The sequence below is a fragment of the Suillus subalutaceus genome (assembly GCF_016647625.1).
Source record: "Suillus subalutaceus strain FC151 chromosome Unknown DFJ58scaffold_5, whole genome shotgun sequence".
Classification (NCBI taxonomy): domain Eukaryota; kingdom Fungi; phylum Basidiomycota; class Agaricomycetes; order Boletales; family Suillaceae; genus Suillus; species Suillus subalutaceus.
In genome coordinates, this window is record NW_024540254.1 from 729,153 (window position 1) to 743,873 (window position 14,721).

Genomic DNA, 14,721 nt, shown 5'->3' on the forward strand with positions numbered 1-14,721 from the left:
AATCTTCAGTATCTCGTTGGCTGTACAATGAGCTGATTGGTCATCCCTGCCATGATAGCAACTTGTATCCGCTTCGCCGAGCCGAGAGCTGGGGTTTATCAAAATTGGTCCGTCGATGAACACCATGTGATACACAAGCGTCTATTAACGTTATTCTGGTTTATCCCCCATCCGACGACTGAGGGAGCTGGTTTCAAGCCTATATCTGACCATCTTCGCGGAACAGCTCATATCAGTCTTTGATATCATTTTAGTACCTTTCATTTCTCACTATGGCAGATGACGCTGCACTCCGGGTCCCACCTACCCATGAGATCATCGTTGTTCCTCTTGAGCACGAAGACCGCCATGCGCTCCTCCAGCAGTGCATCCAAGTTAGGATCGCCGTTTTCGTCACAGAACAGGGGTTTCCTTTGGAAGTTGAAGTAGATGAGTATGTTATCTCCTTCTCGATAATCCGCCACTTGCTTCAACTTGGATCCTTCTAATCCTTTTGGTGCAACATAGACATGATCCGACAGCGACGCATTGGTTGTTAAGACTTTTACCGTCTCTCAAGCCCATAGGGACAATCCGTGCCCACAAAGTGGAGAACGCAGGAAGTTCATATTACAAACTTGCACGGCTCGTCGTTCTGAAGGAATACCGGCATTATAAATTCGGGTGCAATCTTGTACTTGCGTTGCATGATTGGGCCAAGGATCATGCCAGAAACTCAGGGGTGACTGACTTTGTCAAAGTAGTCTGTCACTCCCAAGCAGTCCGTGCAGATTCGGCTGGTGCTGTGGCATTCTACCGCAAGTACGACGTCATTATCAACCCTACTTGAAAACCTAACTCACCGACGGTTACTTTCTAAGGTTTGGTTACGAGGAAGAGGTAATAGTAATTTCCGCAAGAACCTGCGACCTTACTCATTTTATTTATCAATCAAAACTTATCAGGGCGATCTGTTTGATGAAGACGGTGAACCGCATCAGAAGATGGTCTCACGATTATCATTAGCGGAGTGATTGATTACATTGTTCGTGTACTCCTGTAGTAAGATGAAGCAAGGTATAGGACATTACTAGGGGAATCTACTGATACACATAAGGGAGATCAAAGTCGTAAACAAACAAAGTCCTGCGTCGTGAACAGAAAAAAACATAACCATAACGCGATGCCCTCGAATACGGGCTATGACCAAAGAACATATAGCAAGTTACCTAGAGAAATGAAAAGTGGAATGTCATATGCGAGTGTACCGACTAGCGCCATCGTCAGCTGCTACTCCCTCACTCTCGCTTTCCGAACTGAGCGACTCCGTCTGCATCGCTCGCAAGGCACGGAATGGACTCTCACCGTTGGGGCTGCTCGGCAAGATGCTGAAATTGATACTTGTGCCAAGATCAGTGGTGCCTTCCTCGTACAGCCTTCGTGCAGCCTCGTACTCGAGCTTCTCCTGCTCAGCCTGCGCAAGGAAAGGCTAGAAAAACGTGATCAGCTAATTACGCAATTGTGACAAACATTTTCCCGTACTTTGCGCTCATCATCAGTCATCGATCGCCATTTGGCAGCGGCTAACACGCTTTGCTTAGTCGTCTCTTGTTCATCACCAAATATCTCCCTCACAAGGGCACGGTCAGATCGGATGCGCTGCAGGAACATGAAGTATGCGCTAAGTGGCTTCTTGGGCGCGTTGGGATCCTTGATGTTGCTCTTCCGAGAACGACCCGCCTTTCGTTGGGCAGTGCGGAAGGCATTCTCCTTCTTGATATCATCAGGAGTGAGACTCCTCATGTAGGCTGTGTTCTCGCGCTCTCGAGCCTCCTTCAGAACTGCAGACCGTCGCTTGTAAGGCTGAGAGTGACTCGTGAGCTTATGCAGACTTGGCAGAAGGAATGGAACAAACCTCCTTCTCTTCAGGAGTCAAACTAGCATACTCCTGACCGGCTTCCTTGGCAGCCTGCGCAACATTGAGTTTTCTCGTACTCGTTGCTTGGTGCCGCTGGATCCAGTCTGTGAAGTAGAGCTGCCAAGCACTTGGTGCTAATTTGGGCTGCTTGAGTATAGACTTGAGAGGAGCTATAGCGAGATTAGACAAAGTTAGCAAAATGATGACGATAGTAAATTATAGTTGCATACGTGAGTCTACTGATTTCTCTTCCCTGGAAAGTTCGTCAGTTGATAGCCGCTTCTTTCGTCGCACGGTTGCGTCGCGATCATCGCTAACGCTGACAGACTCGCCACGACGGGAACTATAGTTCCTTGTCATTGACGGCATGCCCGTTTGCATTGGAGCGCTAGAAGACTGGAAGCCCAAGGATGACAAGTCTCGTCTGGGTTGAAAACGTTGACGTTTGACTCCATAAGGGTGCTCTGATAGGGGCTGGTGAACACGCCCTGACGACGTGGAAGTATCGTAATGTGGCGAATCCCACAATTGAGTTGCCCATGGTGGCGGTCTCAGTGAAGTCTCCGCAGGCGATATCGACGCCACGCGGAGACCTGGCGAACTGAGATAACCATCAGAGCCGTCGGCCGGCGATAACGATCTCGGTAGCTGATGCGGTGCCGCAAATTCCGACGGCGAGAAGGACGCGCTGGGCGTAAATGTGTGATTAGGGTAGGAGAAGAGTGGGGGCGATTGTGGATCTAGGCCAGCACCACGGATGGGTATGGGAGAAGTGGGAGAGTCCAGCACGGGTTCGTTTAACCAATGCGAGAAGTGGGCGCCATCTAGATCAAGCATAGAATGCATATCATCAAACCGTCCAAACGAAGAGTCATAAAATGAATTATTGGGCGATGCGTCTGTTACATCGAAGTCTGAGACGTGATGGGGAGAAGGGGAGTGGTCGGATGTGGGAGGGGATAATGGGTGATGATAGCCAAAGTCATTTTGGGAATCCCACGAAGGAGCCATCGAGGGACTCAGTAATGGGCCCTCATCGAACTCCAAAGGACCGAAAATCAACTGATCACCATCTGGGGACAACATATCGTAGGACGAACTGTTCAAGAAGTTCATCGAGTCTTTCATCCCGGTATCACTAGAGAGAGAGATCCGGGGCAGGGTACTTGAATGAGAATCACGATGGGGATAGGTATCCATAGGCATCATAAAGGTAGAACAGATACGTGGAAGGCAAAAGGAATGCGATACGTTCGCTTTAATAGTGGGCGGAGCCGCTTGAGAGCAAAACGAATCGGAAGGGGTGTCAGCGGGATACGAGGGCATGTATGGACGCCATCGGGCCTGCTTAAGAGGGGCTATCCTTAGCGGTATCCGAAACCTAAAGACAGATGCCATAAGGGTGAATTTATGACAACCTTGAGTCTGACCTGACTCGGCTTGAATCAGCAGATTGTGATTCTTGAGAGCTCAATTAGACCGTACTCCTGAAAAGGGGGGTGCTTCGGGGTCGGTGCCTGATTAGGATAACGCAAAGGAGGAGACCAATAATAGTCGCACTTACTTTCGGAGGAAAATCCCTACGAACTGTGTGACACTGAGCTGCTTGACATGAATGCACTGGATTGGGAAAGAACGCTAATCCCTGCGAAATCGCAAGTCCAGTAGCAAAGAATCAAATGTTCAGCCTGAAGCTATGCCAGCTGTCTTGCGGCGTCAGCCAGCAACGAAAAAATGTGTTAACGTTGTTACTAACAATGTTGGTAAGAATCGAAAGGTTTAGCGTAAAGTCAAGCGCGACCTGCCCTAAATTCTATAATCTACTCTTGGTATCTTGGAACCGAACGTATGGGCACTATTGTATACTCATCGCCATACCGCCACCGGTGGAACTAGGCCGCGATATAGCAATGGCGGGACCAGATCACACCAAATGCTGTGTGGCGCCCCTCTGTCTATACAATGGAAGCTTCTCCGACTGCGCGCTTTTGCGGCTAAAAGATCTAATAATTGATTGTGACTCTACAAAGAAAGGTAACATAGACCAATCAAAGAACCACAATGGATTCTGCGGAACGATATCGTGCATTGTTATAGACACTTTTACCAGGCTGAGTTTCAGCGATTGGACATAAGATACCGGCCGGGGCGTATCGAGGAAATATGATTGATCAGAATTATACAGTGATATTTTGTCATCAAACTTACCTCCCATCCTTTAACATCCTTCATAATCTCTCGCTCCCGCGCCAATGCAGCTTGCTGGCGACGATACGCATCTCGATCGCCTTCCGCCACCAACAAGGGGACAAGGTGGATGCGGGACCAAACTTGCTCTCTTTGCAGCTCCCTGTCGGGAACAAAGCCCAAATCAGTTTAGTTGGCTTTTCCTGGTACGGCCCTTGTACGGGCCGTAAAATTGGGCGTGACACTGATAAGAACAACGGCCGGATCCCCACAGTGACACGTTTCATGGCGAGCGCGCCATGAAAAGACACGTTTTATAGCCTGCTGATGCCATGCACCACCTTTTCGGTGTTCGGAAGATAAACATACCTTCTCTCTAGGTTTCCCATCCCAACACGATAGAAGCCATATGCACACACGGCTGTCACAGCTCCCAGAATGACTAGACCACTTGGACCACGAAAAGGAAGGTTTCGCTTGTACTTGACTGCCTCGAAGCCCCCGGGTGGAGGCATGTCTCTGCAAGGACTGCGCTTGAGCTCACGGCCATCCTGTACAATGTATTACACGCACTGTCGGTACTGTATAGACACTAAGTTTTTGTAACCGTAAATTAGCGCTGTCGTGATTAATAATTCAATGACTCACTCGCTGAATGTTGGACGCGTTGTGGAAGATAGCGGTGAAGGCGGCTTTCGGACTCGCAACAATGTGTGTATCACGTGATCGGTGTGAGACCTGCCCTGAACGTGTAGTACTAGCTTGACGCTGAGATCTATCCCGCCGCCGCCATGTGGTGTTATCGATGCCATCTATCGAATCATAATCGTTTCATGTGTAACAAATGGATCGCAACAAGATCGGTAAGACTGAATCCAGGCCCCAGGTTGGGTACATAACGGACTTTTGAGTGTGCAGCGCCCATCTTGGTGCCTCGCACATTCCGATAACCTCGAGCTTGCTCCGAAACTCAATATTGACTCTTACAACATTTGATAAGCCGGAAATCCCTTGGAAAGGCCTTGGGGCCCTTGAGTAAGAACTTACTAGTACAAACTGGCACTACATATGGGTCCAGCACCTAGAACTTGAACCTAACGTACCACTGCCGGAACGCGCCCTGGATTTATGAAAAATTATTTGTTAAAATTAAAGACATGCTGCTCGAGCTGGTTCGAATTCTGTGACCAGTAAGGTAGACTTTGTGATACGGAAGACTGAGTCGACTCGTAAGTACGCCGCCAACTAAAACTTTTTCGATGAGTAATACTGATAGGTCCAGCGCGCTGCCACCTCAGAGCACTGCCATAATGTCCCACATCCACTCCCCAAGCCCTGTTACTCTCCCTCATCTACAGATGCCTGCACAATCTGTTTCTGCTACTGCGCCACGTCAGAAATCTAAAGCTTATGCTACAGGTATAGCAGCTGGTGTCGAAGATGAAAAGTATCAAACAAAATACAAGGAACTAAAGCGAAAAGTCAAAGAAATCGAAACGGTTGGCAAATACCACCCTACTCGATGTATTCTTAACTTACCTGCTTTTAGGACAATGATAAGCTTCAGTACAAGGTCCTCATGGCTAAAAAATCTATCCAACGCATGAAACTGGAACGAGCGTGAGTAACTTTCCATGTACATCATTCGACATGTATCTGATACGGTGATACGGGATAGTGTTTTGTATGAACGCCTTTCTGCTGTGCCACCTTCTCCAGACCTTCATAGCCATGCACTTCCTCCTACCCACGCCGGTCCCGGTGTACCTCCCCCACATCCGCGTGATATAGGTGCAACAGCGCACCACCAGCATCGTGACCATCGTGACTTTCCGCCTGTAGATTTAAACGATCACAATGCTATCGAATACATGCACAATCATAGCTCCTTCCGCGTTATTCCTGGCCCAGATGGTCGCCCTATTCAGGCTCCCGACGGGCCCATGGGTCCTGGAGTTGCGCCTTCCCACGGAATGGCTGCAGTGCATATGTCGAGGGGTGGTTCCGCCTCAGGTCATGACTCTTCCCGGCAGCTTCCACCCCTCTCGCAGTTGACTCCTATACAGCATCTTGAGCCACCGAGGGGGCATGGGCACTCACAAGCTCATAGCCCTCATCTTCACCCTCACAGTAATGGTTCTTCGCGTTCACAATCCTCACCTTCCAGATCGCGCGGACATCAGATAACATCTCAGGCACCTCCCCCAGGATACCACTCAGGGGGCATTCCACACCCTCAACAGTACTCCCAGGATTCTCTGGTTCCTGTCCAACATGGGCATCACAGTCCGCCACACCCGGGTGACAGGGAACGATCTTCTAGAAGGCATGAGACGCTCGAGCGTGGCAGCTACCATGGCGATCCATACACTCATTCACGACAGCATTCTTCACATTCTTCCACGATGGCATCCCCTAACGCTCGAGCTTCACGTCTCCACAATCATCAGCGCGTCGGGCCTGGAGCGACCATTAACCACCCAGATCCAGAATACGAGCGCGATCTCGAGAGAGAGCGTGCATGGGCACGTCATGAGGGCGAATCCGCTCGAGAATCCGCGCCTTCGGGAGTGATGCATGCATCTCCTCCCTCCCACCTAAGGCCTAGACCTCATGTAGACAGAGGAGACTACTCATACTCTCGCGAGCCCATTGGTCCCGGTATGCACGGTCGGTCATCTCGCTCTGACACATCGGGATCTGGCTCCGGATCTGGCTCCGGAAATGGTGGCGGGGATGCATTGTCGCGGCCTGAAGGTCACACTCAATATTATGACCGAGACAGGGGACCCTATGCACCCCGTCAGGCAAATCCGCCACGCAATCCAAGTGAAGACCAAGACGTCATCTATGAAGAAGGTCGTCCATACAACCGTGACCGAACCGGCGGGCATTACATGCTTCCAGACCAGCATCGCCCCTCTGCGGAATCATCCAGAAAACGCTCTCGTAAAGACATGGAAATAGATGGAATTGATGACATTGATGATGTACCCGCTGCGGGTGGCTCGGGGGGCGGAGAAGCACCGTTGAGGTTCGCAGGCGGTCATCCTGCCGATGACCGTGGCTCCAAGAGACTTCATCAAGAACCAGCGCGTTCCCACGAGCGCGAGGAAGAAGAAGAGGATGAGGCTTCAGATACTTAGACAAAGTGTTTAATTAATTTTTTGCGGCGGCATGGTAAGTTTCCTTTTAGATCTTCTTGAGCCCGAGTAGTAGATACTTTCATGGTTTACTTTCATGGTTTATTGCATGTATGTATATTGTCGGTATTTTTGTACACATCGCTAGCGCTCGTAATCCTTGGTTTACCCTGTTTTTCGTTATGTTGCTCTCGCGCCATGTCCTCCATTGTCGCCAAACATGAAGGGATGATTTATTGTCTGTCGAATTCCATCATAATGGTCTGACTTGCGGACACTGGGTTTATCGTGAGAAGCGTACACGAGTAATCACAACTTTGTATGTTTAGACCGACCGGCGGATCAAAGTGTAAATCTTTCGCTTTTGTCCTGCACAGGAAAGCCAGGGGTTTCCCAAAAAAAAAAAAACTTCTAACAGAAAGGGGAATGACAAGGGACATAAGAGGACAAACAGAAACGCATCTATCACTGATCAAGAAACCGAGCAGTGCAGTGCAAGTATCATGAGTAAAGAACACCCTCGTCATCAAGATTCGGCGGCCACGCTGGTAGACCTTTCTGCAGAAATCTTTCGGCTGTACGCAGCGGTCAAAACAGTTATAGCAACTTGTTCAAGTTGGTACAGCTCCACTTTACCAAGATCGGCTTGGGACGCGTAAGTTTTCTGCGCATGTGGAAAGCGGCTCTTGGCGGCGCAGCGATAAGGTTGTGCAGCTGCCACTGGCCGCTTAGATTCTAGGATGACATCCATGACCGTGATCCTGCGACCTGTGCGCCGTGACTCATGCTTGGCAAGCTTCTGCGCTTCCGAGAGCAGCTGCCGAGTGCGATCAGACATGGGAGACGAGGAACCGGTTTCTGAGGGAGGCAGTATCACGCCATCTTGCTTGTCTAAGAATCTTACGGAGAGACGGGACCGGAAGTGTGGCTGGACTATCATGTTTGTTGACTGGATGAGGGAAGTACAATGACCCGGGGTGTCAGGGGAAACGAGGGGGGCCACCTGCTGCGCTCTACGATGGAATCCGAGGATTAGTATCTGAGTCAAGGCCATATTCTTAGACGACTCGCCTATTGTCTACTATGAGAGCATGTGATTTCCTCGGGAAACATGTGTTCGGAGCTACCCCGTTGAACGCCATGGTTTAGCGCTGACGTTACTAGGAAGAGAAGAGGGTTTTCCATAATGATTGAGCATGAACTCTTCCATCCCCTCCCATTGGCATCCAGTCTGTTTCATCCTAGACCGCCCAGAGGTGGGTATATCCAGTGGCCTGGTTTGAAATCAAACAAGCCTCGATCACGGTAGTGGAGCCTCATCTGGCCAATACAACCTGACGAAAAACCAATCAACCGGAGAATCTTAAGAAATGGCGATCTCACAGAAAAGATGGAGCACATGTCAGAACATCAGGGTTTAGATCAACGGCACATGGTACGATAACCTTAAAGACGCAAGATTGTGACTGAGAAGTGCCCCTTCCTACATATCTGACACAGCTTGCACGAAATGGAAGACATTGTCGTCATTCACACACATCGCGCAAGTTATTCGAATCGTAGCTGCAACGAGGCGGCCGGATCAAGGTGTTTAGAAGATGCCTGTCTTCAAGCTTACTGATCAATCTTGATGACATCAGGTGAAGAAATTCAGAATTGGACCGTATCAGATAAGTACACCACCTGCCACGACTCATCTAGACTACTGCTTCACCGGTAAACATGGTCCGCTGCATAGTGATTCAGCACGTGTAACCCCCAAAATGTAATGAATACTTACAATGCAAGTTAGCAGCAATCTCGGCCTCTGCCCGGTCGCCATTTGCAAGCAACTTCTCTTTGTTATACAGGAGCTCCTCGCGAGTTTCCGTGGAGAACTCCTGATTTTGTGCTGAAGGGATGCCATCAACATTCCAGTGTCAGTGATACCCCCTTTTTAACACGTACTTTCGACGATCGCGTCAACCGGGCAAGCTTCTTGACAGAAGCCACAGTAGATACATTTCGTCATGTCGATATCTTAGGAAGGACCGTGTAAGTAATGCAACGTTCTACATCGCCACGATACAAATCTTACCGTATTTAGTTGTTTTTCTCGAGCCGTCCGCACGGGCTTCACTCTCGATGGTAATTGCTTGAGCAGGACAAATGGCCTCACAAAGTTTGCAAGCTAATGGCATATGCTTCTTAGACGCGCACGACACGGTCGGAGGTGTTCACGAACCAATGCACCGCTCTTCACCACTGGGATACCTTCGGAGAGCGTGCTCTCCACGGAAACGAGGAGACAAAGGACCCTTCTCATATGGGTACATTATAGTATAGGGCTGCCTGAAGAAATTCTCCAGAACAATCCACATTCCTGAACTAGTCATGCAGAAACTTGAAATAATTAGATTTCAAAAATGCATACCTCGGATGATCTCGGTAAAGAAGAAGAGATGGACGGCTTTGTCAATGGCACTCTGCCCACCATTGTAAGGGTCAATATCCTTTCCGGGCTCGTCCTTTGCGGTCAAACTTCCTGCACCTAGAGGCGGTGACCTTATTGGACCTTCGAGTCGGCTTTCAAGATGCTCTGCGTGCGAGCAGCGGGTACTATGAATGTTGCGGTATGCCACTAGCGACGAGCGCAGCACAATAGAACGCTGTGCTGCCACTATCCTGGGCGCGAGACCCAGTGCAAGACGCGGGCGAGCGAAAGACATGACGGTTAAAGTTTGGTCAAAGTCGAGCAAGGTTGCTAACACCGAACATTCTACTGTGACGTATGTCACTCTAGTGTGACAAGGCTAGCCAATCGTGTGTCCCACATTAAAACACTAGATCACCAGGCTATCGCCGTTCTCCATGTCGACCTCAAAAGCAAAATCAAAAGTTCAACCATTGAGCGATCAGGGCATGCATGCATTCTGCCTACCATCCTCACTTCTAATCACTTCTTCGATCAGATAGAAATACAGCAGACTTACTCCCGTCTGCAAAATGAGCTCCAAAGCCTTGCTGGGAAGATAGGCGAGTTGGAGCAAGAGGCAGAAGAGCATGGGTACGCCCTTTGTCATATATTTTATACCCACATTCAACTAGACTTTCCATTAGACTTGTCCTTTCTACTTTGAATGAAGCACTTCAAGTGGAACCTGGTCGGAAGTGTTTCCGCTTGATCGGCGGTGTGCTAGTTGAGCGTACAGTCAAGGATGTAGTTCCTGCTCTGCAAACAAATCGCGAAGGCGTACGTGCCCTTTTCTACTATGTCACTGACTGTCTGATACCTGCATCTCATTAGATCAAAAAAGTTATTGCCAATCTTTCTGAGCAATACACCACGAAGGAACGCGAATTTGAGACTTTTAAACGCGATTATAATGCTCGTCCAATCAGTAGGGCGTAGTGTTGTGTCGCCGGTGTTTGGATGTGCGTTCATCTTTATCTGCTTACCTTGCGCTATTGAATGATATTTCCAGTTTACCCAATGACGCAGTCAGCAGCAACATGACCTCATTATTAGCATGTGCGGCAAAATTGAAGACCCAGTTGCATATCGTTCAAGCTGTCGGTTTGCACTAAGTTCTAATCGTTGGGCTAGAATTTTTGTCATGTGGCTCACGACGCATCTTGCAAAACACAAGAATCATAGCTGGCAGCAGCGTTGTCTACTAGTGTCTATGTACAGATGATTTGACGCTGGAGTTTGTCTTGTAATTTCGCATCGTGTCGTTTTTATTCAAGATTGAAATATTGAAGAATACAACGCGCTGGCTTCTAGATCAGCTAGATGTGGCGATAAGTAATTTGTTGCACTGCGAAGTTGCTGCGAATATTAATTAGCTGTAATATATTTGCCCAGCACTTTCAAGTACTGGCGCTAGTTAACCTGTACTAATCCACAGCCACTATTAGTAGACTGCTTTCCCGCCAACTCTGTTCTCACCATGTCCAATACCATTATGTCAACCACACTTGAGTCCCTCCCAGTTGAGCTTATTGCTACGATCCTTGGCAACTTAGACCTCGAGTCGCTAGTCAAAGTGTCGAATCTATCTCGGAGACTGAGACATGTTGCTTCAGACTCGACTTTGAACCCCTGGAAACGCCCGATTGCCCAAAACCTTGCTAGTAGCAACTACGAACGAAGTCTCTACCACCTCAGTCTTCGTTCAATCGTACCCAGAAGTAATTGGATCGATATCCTTACGCTTGCACCGCCCGGTTTCATACTTTTTGAATCATCCTTTCCGAACTTGAAGGCTTCCGAGTGGGAAGAGTGTTTTCGCAGACGATTCATTCCTGGATGGTTGAAGTGGAAGAAGGATAATACTTGGAGGGAGTTTTATGTTAAGTATGTACATCTCGTATTGTCTTGGGAGCGTGAATGACACAGCTATAGAATGTTGTATCGTGTCTGGCACAGAACTTACACGACCTGCACTACGGATGAAGCTTGGACTAAGTAAATCGTGTGCATGCTTGCGGATAGCCATTTCTAAGCAGGATGCGGCCTAGATATATCGTGCTCAATCGCAATGGTTCAGTCAACGAACTGGAATCGTCCTCGCGGGGCTTTAGTCCCATGGCCATCTTTTCCGAGATGCAGTAAGTACATAGCACGTTGTTCATCAACGGTTGTTATCCGTTGCATCTTTTTCGCTTACAGAGTAATAGATTTCAAAGTAACCTTTCACATATGTCACCTACAATAAGAGTGAGTGCTTTGTACTACGTATAGCCATATTACTGCTAATGTACTGACAGGTAGTCGCCACATTTGCTGACGTGCGGGTCATCACGATTGGAGTTCTTCACAGGTCTCGGTCGCCATTGATTGTAAACCGCAATGCGCACGCTTTACTCCATCCTCCCGGCATCGAGGTCACTGATACCCGTGGAGCGAACTTGAAGGGCAATAGCCGAGCATTGCATGACTCTCCTTATGGAGATGAGTGTGATGGCTCATCAGCTGGTAATATCGAGCCGTATTCTTGCTCCATTTGTGACCAATTATCTCTTAGCAGGTTCGCATCTATACAACAAGCTTACACATCCCTTACCTGCAGAGTCCCATCGAAATTATCCGTTATATACTCCCGGTGGGGGAGATAGACGACGGGGATCTCTTAAGGAGGAAGGGCAGCAGTGGGTGGGCGGTTTAATGTTTGTTGAAGTGCTTTGCTATTACTCTGGATACTTACTGGAGATATAACAGGGTAACTGTGCAGCTGATTAGACCAAGGGCAATCATAGGGTATGAGCAAGATGAGTCTGAGTTTGCGGGTAGTTGGAATCAGTTTGCCTCGTTCACATGGCATGATCTACTAACAATAGCACCATGGATGAAAGAGAGGGTGACCAAAATTATTGATGGTCCCGGTCTCGGAATATAACACTTCGTCTCGTCGTCGATTAACCAATCTTCTTCCCCTGAACTTCATCACACCATTGTGCTATATGCAAAACTATATCACTCCGCGATCTTTGTGGTTTTGGCTGACCAAGGTGAGACATGGCGCCTTGTTCCCGAGGCTCCGGACAGTACCAATAACCTCGGTCGCTATATTTCTCCTATTGTCAATTTCTGCACGGTAGGCCGGTTTTTGTCATTTTCAGCACAGCAGTGATGTTGAAGGTTTCATATGCCTTCCTCGTCATAGATCAGCTAAGGGACATGTCGATTTTCTTTCCGCATTAGGCGCTGACATCGCTTCGGCCTTGCAACAATGGATTTCTAGCCAAAGTCAAAGTCCGCGAAGCTTGTTCTTCCACCTCGGGGACGGGTGGCCTCTTACCTTTAAATCATGGTACAATCTGTGGACTAAACCACTGCACGTTTTATTACCTTTATATTTCTTTTAATCGACGTCGCTGGCCAACGTCACCCACCTTCCTTAAAGTTAGTAACATTATATACCTGCTACAATGTCGACCGTAAGTAATGCATTGCTGGGACTAGGAGATCGGCTTACTGAGTAATACGGATACCAGTGGTCATGTTCATCGTGCCCCAAGAGCTTCACTCGCAAGGGCGATCTTACTCGCCACCAACTGCTGCATACCGGAATCAAGTGAGCTCTTCGTCATATCAAAGTATTGTGCAAGCTGACAGTCCCAATTTCCAGGCCACACATCTGCGGCACATGCGAAAAAGGGTTTGCCCAGTATTCAGGCCTCAAGACCCACCTCAACACACAGTACGCTTGTTCGTTTTTGGATTTTGAATCATGCTGACTGTTCCATAGCACCAAGGCCAAGCCTTATGTGTGTGGTATTGGTACCTGTATGAAAGCGTTCAGTGATCCCTCGTCTTGCACTCGCCATCGAAAGGAAACTCACAGACGCGAGGGCGCGTACAAATGCACTGTACCAGAATGTGGCACAAGGTCAGTTTTGGCTATTGCCGTTGGCATTGTTCCGTTGGGCTCATGCTCTGTTAGAATTAAACGGCGATCTGCTTTTGTCGCACACATGAAGAAGCATGGAATCGACGCCCGTACACTAGATTTAGATGCCATTGCCTCGTCGGCAGATAAAAATACTTCCCAACAGTCTACCTTCCATTTTCTACCTCCCCAAGTAGCCGATGCTCCTTACCGTCCCCCTTCAGAGGCGTCACTTTCAGGCGTTACTGAAGAACATTGGGCTCCCGCTGCTCCGATGCCGACGAGCAACTACCAGATGCCCGTTCCTGAATGTGGTGGAGCCTCCGGTGTGACTGACGACATGTATAACTATAGTTGGCCGTCTGAACTTGGCACTGGACAATCTAGTTCTTCGTTCATACCCCCGTCATCGCTATCTACGTGTCCTCCTACGCATATTGACGACTTCATTTTCGATGCTGAATACAACGGATACCTACAATCCAATGACACATTCTCTGGGTTGCCCTCTTCATATGCATCGGCGTCACCCTCTTTACCTCCTCTTCTCGACGGCTTCGTAGACTGTTTCGGGTCTCGCATGCGATCGATGTCCTCTTCACCGGCCACGTCTTCTAACTCTGCGCTGGACGATCCGTTGGATTATGCTCTCTTGGACCATAATGTACCTAACCCATACCTTTTGTTCAACACCATTTAATTTACCGCACTAATACTTACACTTCACGCATTCAAGGATTGTCGCAGGACCACTTTTTATTCATAATTTATACCGCAGCATTGTAGCCCTACATACCTCTCACTTTTCACCAGCATTTGTTCAGTGAACTCATGTCTTATTACCCTGATACCAAGTGGCTTTTAATACACTGTACTTTTGAAGTCCCCAATGACAGTAAAGCCTATACATACTTATCGATGTGATAGCCGGAAGTAGTTAGATAACATAGACCTGTTTCTAATCTGACAACAAACGTAAATAAAACGCCCACAAACTACTAACGAGTACTCGAAGGATTTCTCAAGGTCCCACTCGCTCAGGCGTCTTTCCATCGTGTCTATCTTCTTAGTCCATCTTGCTCAATTTTTGCGGCGTGGGCCACCGCTGGCTTCCCGTGCG

The 14,721-nt window shown here is 48.5% G+C and overlaps 8 protein-coding genes across 8 annotated transcripts; 5 read left to right on the forward strand and 3 right to left on the reverse strand.

Annotated features, from left to right (window-relative positions):
• Positions 1–32: 32 nt before the first annotated feature.
• DFJ58DRAFT_370695 (acyl-CoA N-acyltransferase) lies at positions 33–1,124 on the forward strand. Its single transcript, XM_041380080.1, has 4 exons — positions 33–433; positions 508–801; positions 861–879; positions 945–1,124. Exons 1-4 carry the CDS (start codon positions 273–275, stop codon positions 1,011–1,013), a joined length of 543 nt encoding a protein of 180 aa, XP_041250080.1. The 5' UTR covers positions 33–272; the 3' UTR covers positions 1,014–1,124.
• Positions 1,125–1,231: 107 nt separating this feature from the next.
• DFJ58DRAFT_651532 (uncharacterized protein) lies at positions 1,232–2,734 on the reverse strand (the record flags this gene model as incomplete). Its single annotated transcript, XM_041381622.1, has 4 exons — positions 1,232–1,468; positions 1,522–1,842; positions 1,895–2,067; positions 2,128–2,734. 4 exons carry the CDS (start codon positions 2,732–2,734, stop codon positions 1,232–1,234), a joined length of 1,338 nt encoding a protein of 445 aa, XP_041250081.1.
• Positions 2,735–3,710: 976 nt separating this feature from the next.
• Positions 3,711–4,834, reverse strand: DFJ58DRAFT_760069 (B16.6 subunit of GRIM-19, NADH:ubiquinone oxidoreductase). The gene is made up of 5 exons (XM_041388390.1): positions 4,733–4,834; positions 4,658–4,676; positions 4,454–4,603; positions 4,106–4,247; positions 3,711–4,008 (listed from the first exon to the last, which is right to left on the reverse strand). Coding segments are annotated over exons 1-5 (375 nt in total). The 5' UTR covers positions 4,734–4,834; the 3' UTR covers positions 3,711–3,945.
• A 297-nt stretch (positions 4,835–5,131) lies between these two features.
• DFJ58DRAFT_370835 (uncharacterized protein) lies at positions 5,132–7,270 on the forward strand. Its single transcript, XM_041380082.1, has 4 exons — positions 5,132–5,313; positions 5,361–5,583; positions 5,634–5,704; positions 5,763–7,270. Exons 2-4 carry the CDS (start codon positions 5,395–5,397, stop codon positions 7,228–7,230), a joined length of 1,728 nt encoding a protein of 575 aa, XP_041250083.1. The 5' UTR covers positions 5,132–5,313; positions 5,361–5,394; the 3' UTR covers positions 7,231–7,270.
• A 1,588-nt stretch (positions 7,271–8,858) lies between these two features.
• On the reverse strand, positions 8,859–9,990 carry DFJ58DRAFT_760077 (Ndufs8, NADH:ubiquinone oxidoreductase 23 kd subunit). The gene is made up of 6 exons (XM_041388391.1): positions 9,641–9,990; positions 9,452–9,589; positions 9,305–9,397; positions 9,175–9,246; positions 9,008–9,118; positions 8,859–8,957 (listed from the first exon to the last, which is right to left on the reverse strand). Exons 1-6 carry the CDS (start codon positions 9,933–9,935, stop codon positions 8,938–8,940), a joined length of 729 nt encoding a protein of 242 aa, XP_041250084.1. The 5' UTR covers positions 9,936–9,990; the 3' UTR covers positions 8,859–8,937.
• On the forward strand, positions 9,991–11,050 carry DFJ58DRAFT_760080 (Prefoldin beta-like protein). Its single transcript, XM_041388392.1, has 5 exons — positions 9,991–10,126; positions 10,183–10,273; positions 10,327–10,459; positions 10,514–10,641; positions 10,692–11,050. The coding sequence occupies exons 1-4, from the start codon at positions 10,078–10,080 to the stop codon at positions 10,616–10,618; spliced, it is 378 nt and encodes a 125-aa protein (XP_041250085.1). The 5' UTR covers positions 9,991–10,077; the 3' UTR covers positions 10,619–10,641; positions 10,692–11,050.
• A 60-nt stretch (positions 11,051–11,110) lies between these two features.
• On the forward strand, positions 11,111–12,602 carry DFJ58DRAFT_881970 (uncharacterized protein; the record flags this gene model as incomplete). Its single annotated transcript, XM_041394562.1, has 7 exons — positions 11,111–11,566; positions 11,615–11,677; positions 11,731–11,820; positions 11,890–11,929; positions 11,980–12,109; positions 12,237–12,378; positions 12,431–12,602. Coding segments are annotated over exons 1-7 (1,044 nt in total), but the record flags the coding sequence as incomplete, so codon positions are not given.
• A 222-nt stretch (positions 12,603–12,824) lies between these two features.
• Positions 12,825–14,488, forward strand: DFJ58DRAFT_370960 (uncharacterized protein). The gene is made up of 5 exons (XM_041380084.1): positions 12,825–13,149; positions 13,207–13,286; positions 13,341–13,412; positions 13,461–13,601; positions 13,656–14,488. The coding sequence occupies exons 1-5, from the start codon at positions 13,141–13,143 to the stop codon at positions 14,299–14,301; spliced, it is 948 nt and encodes a 315-aa protein (XP_041250087.1). The 5' UTR covers positions 12,825–13,140; the 3' UTR covers positions 14,302–14,488.
• Positions 14,489–14,721: the final 233 nt, after the last annotated feature.

What these genes read in the sequence shown, in the direction of transcription:
- DFJ58DRAFT_370695 (XM_041380080.1), top strand. Translation starts at nt 273, where the DNA reads ATGGCAGATGACGCTGCACTCCGGGTCCCACCTACCCATGAGATCATC. An exon ending in TTGGAAGTTGAAGTAGATGA is followed by an intron (nt 434 to 507) that starts GTATGTTATCTC and finishes GGTGCAACATAG; the next exon opens with ACATGATCCGACAGCGACGC.
- DFJ58DRAFT_760069 (XM_041388390.1), bottom strand. An exon ending in ATGGGAAACCTAGAGAGAAG is followed by an intron (nt 4,248 to 4,453) that starts GTATGTTTATCT and finishes TGTTCCCGACAG; the next exon opens with GGAGCTGCAAAGAGAGCAAG. An exon ending in AGGATGTTAAAGGATGGGAG is followed by an intron (nt 4,009 to 4,105) that starts GTAAGTTTGATG and finishes GCTGAAACTCAG; the next exon opens with CCTGGTAAAAGTGTCTATAA.
- DFJ58DRAFT_370835 (XM_041380082.1), top strand. Translation starts at nt 5,395, where the DNA reads ATGTCCCACATCCACTCCCCAAGCCCTGTTACTCTCCCTCATCTACAG. An exon ending in AAGTCAAAGAAATCGAAACG is followed by an intron (nt 5,584 to 5,633) that starts GTTGGCAAATAC and finishes ACCTGCTTTTAG; the next exon opens with GACAATGATAAGCTTCAGTA. An exon ending in CGCATGAAACTGGAACGAGC is followed by an intron (nt 5,705 to 5,762) that starts GTGAGTAACTTT and finishes GATACGGGATAG; the next exon opens with TGTTTTGTATGAACGCCTTT.
- DFJ58DRAFT_760077 (XM_041388391.1), bottom strand. Translation starts at nt 9,935, where the DNA reads ATGTCTTTCGCTCGCCCGCGTCTTGCACTGGGTCTCGCGCCCAGGATA. An exon ending in CTTTACCGAGATCATCCGAG is followed by an intron (nt 9,590 to 9,640) that starts GTATGCATTTTT and finishes TGACTAGTTCAG; the next exon opens with GAATGTGGATTGTTCTGGAG. An exon ending in GAGAAAAACAACTAAATACG is followed by an intron (nt 9,247 to 9,304) that starts GTAAGATTTGTA and finishes GTCCTTCCTAAG; the next exon opens with ATATCGACATGACGAAATGT.
- DFJ58DRAFT_760080 (XM_041388392.1), top strand. Translation starts at nt 10,078, where the DNA reads ATGTCGACCTCAAAAGCAAAATCAAAAGTTCAACCATTGAGCGATCAG. An exon ending in TCAACCATTGAGCGATCAGG is followed by an intron (nt 10,127 to 10,182) that starts GCATGCATGCAT and finishes TCGATCAGATAG; the next exon opens with AAATACAGCAGACTTACTCC. An exon ending in TGCAAACAAATCGCGAAGGC is followed by an intron (nt 10,460 to 10,513) that starts GTACGTGCCCTT and finishes GCATCTCATTAG; the next exon opens with ATCAAAAAAGTTATTGCCAA.
- DFJ58DRAFT_370960 (XM_041380084.1), top strand. An exon ending in AAGACCCACCTCAACACACA is followed by an intron (nt 13,413 to 13,460) that starts GTACGCTTGTTC and finishes ACTGTTCCATAG; the next exon opens with CACCAAGGCCAAGCCTTATG. An exon ending in GTACCAGAATGTGGCACAAG is followed by an intron (nt 13,602 to 13,655) that starts GTCAGTTTTGGC and finishes ATGCTCTGTTAG; the next exon opens with AATTAAACGGCGATCTGCTT.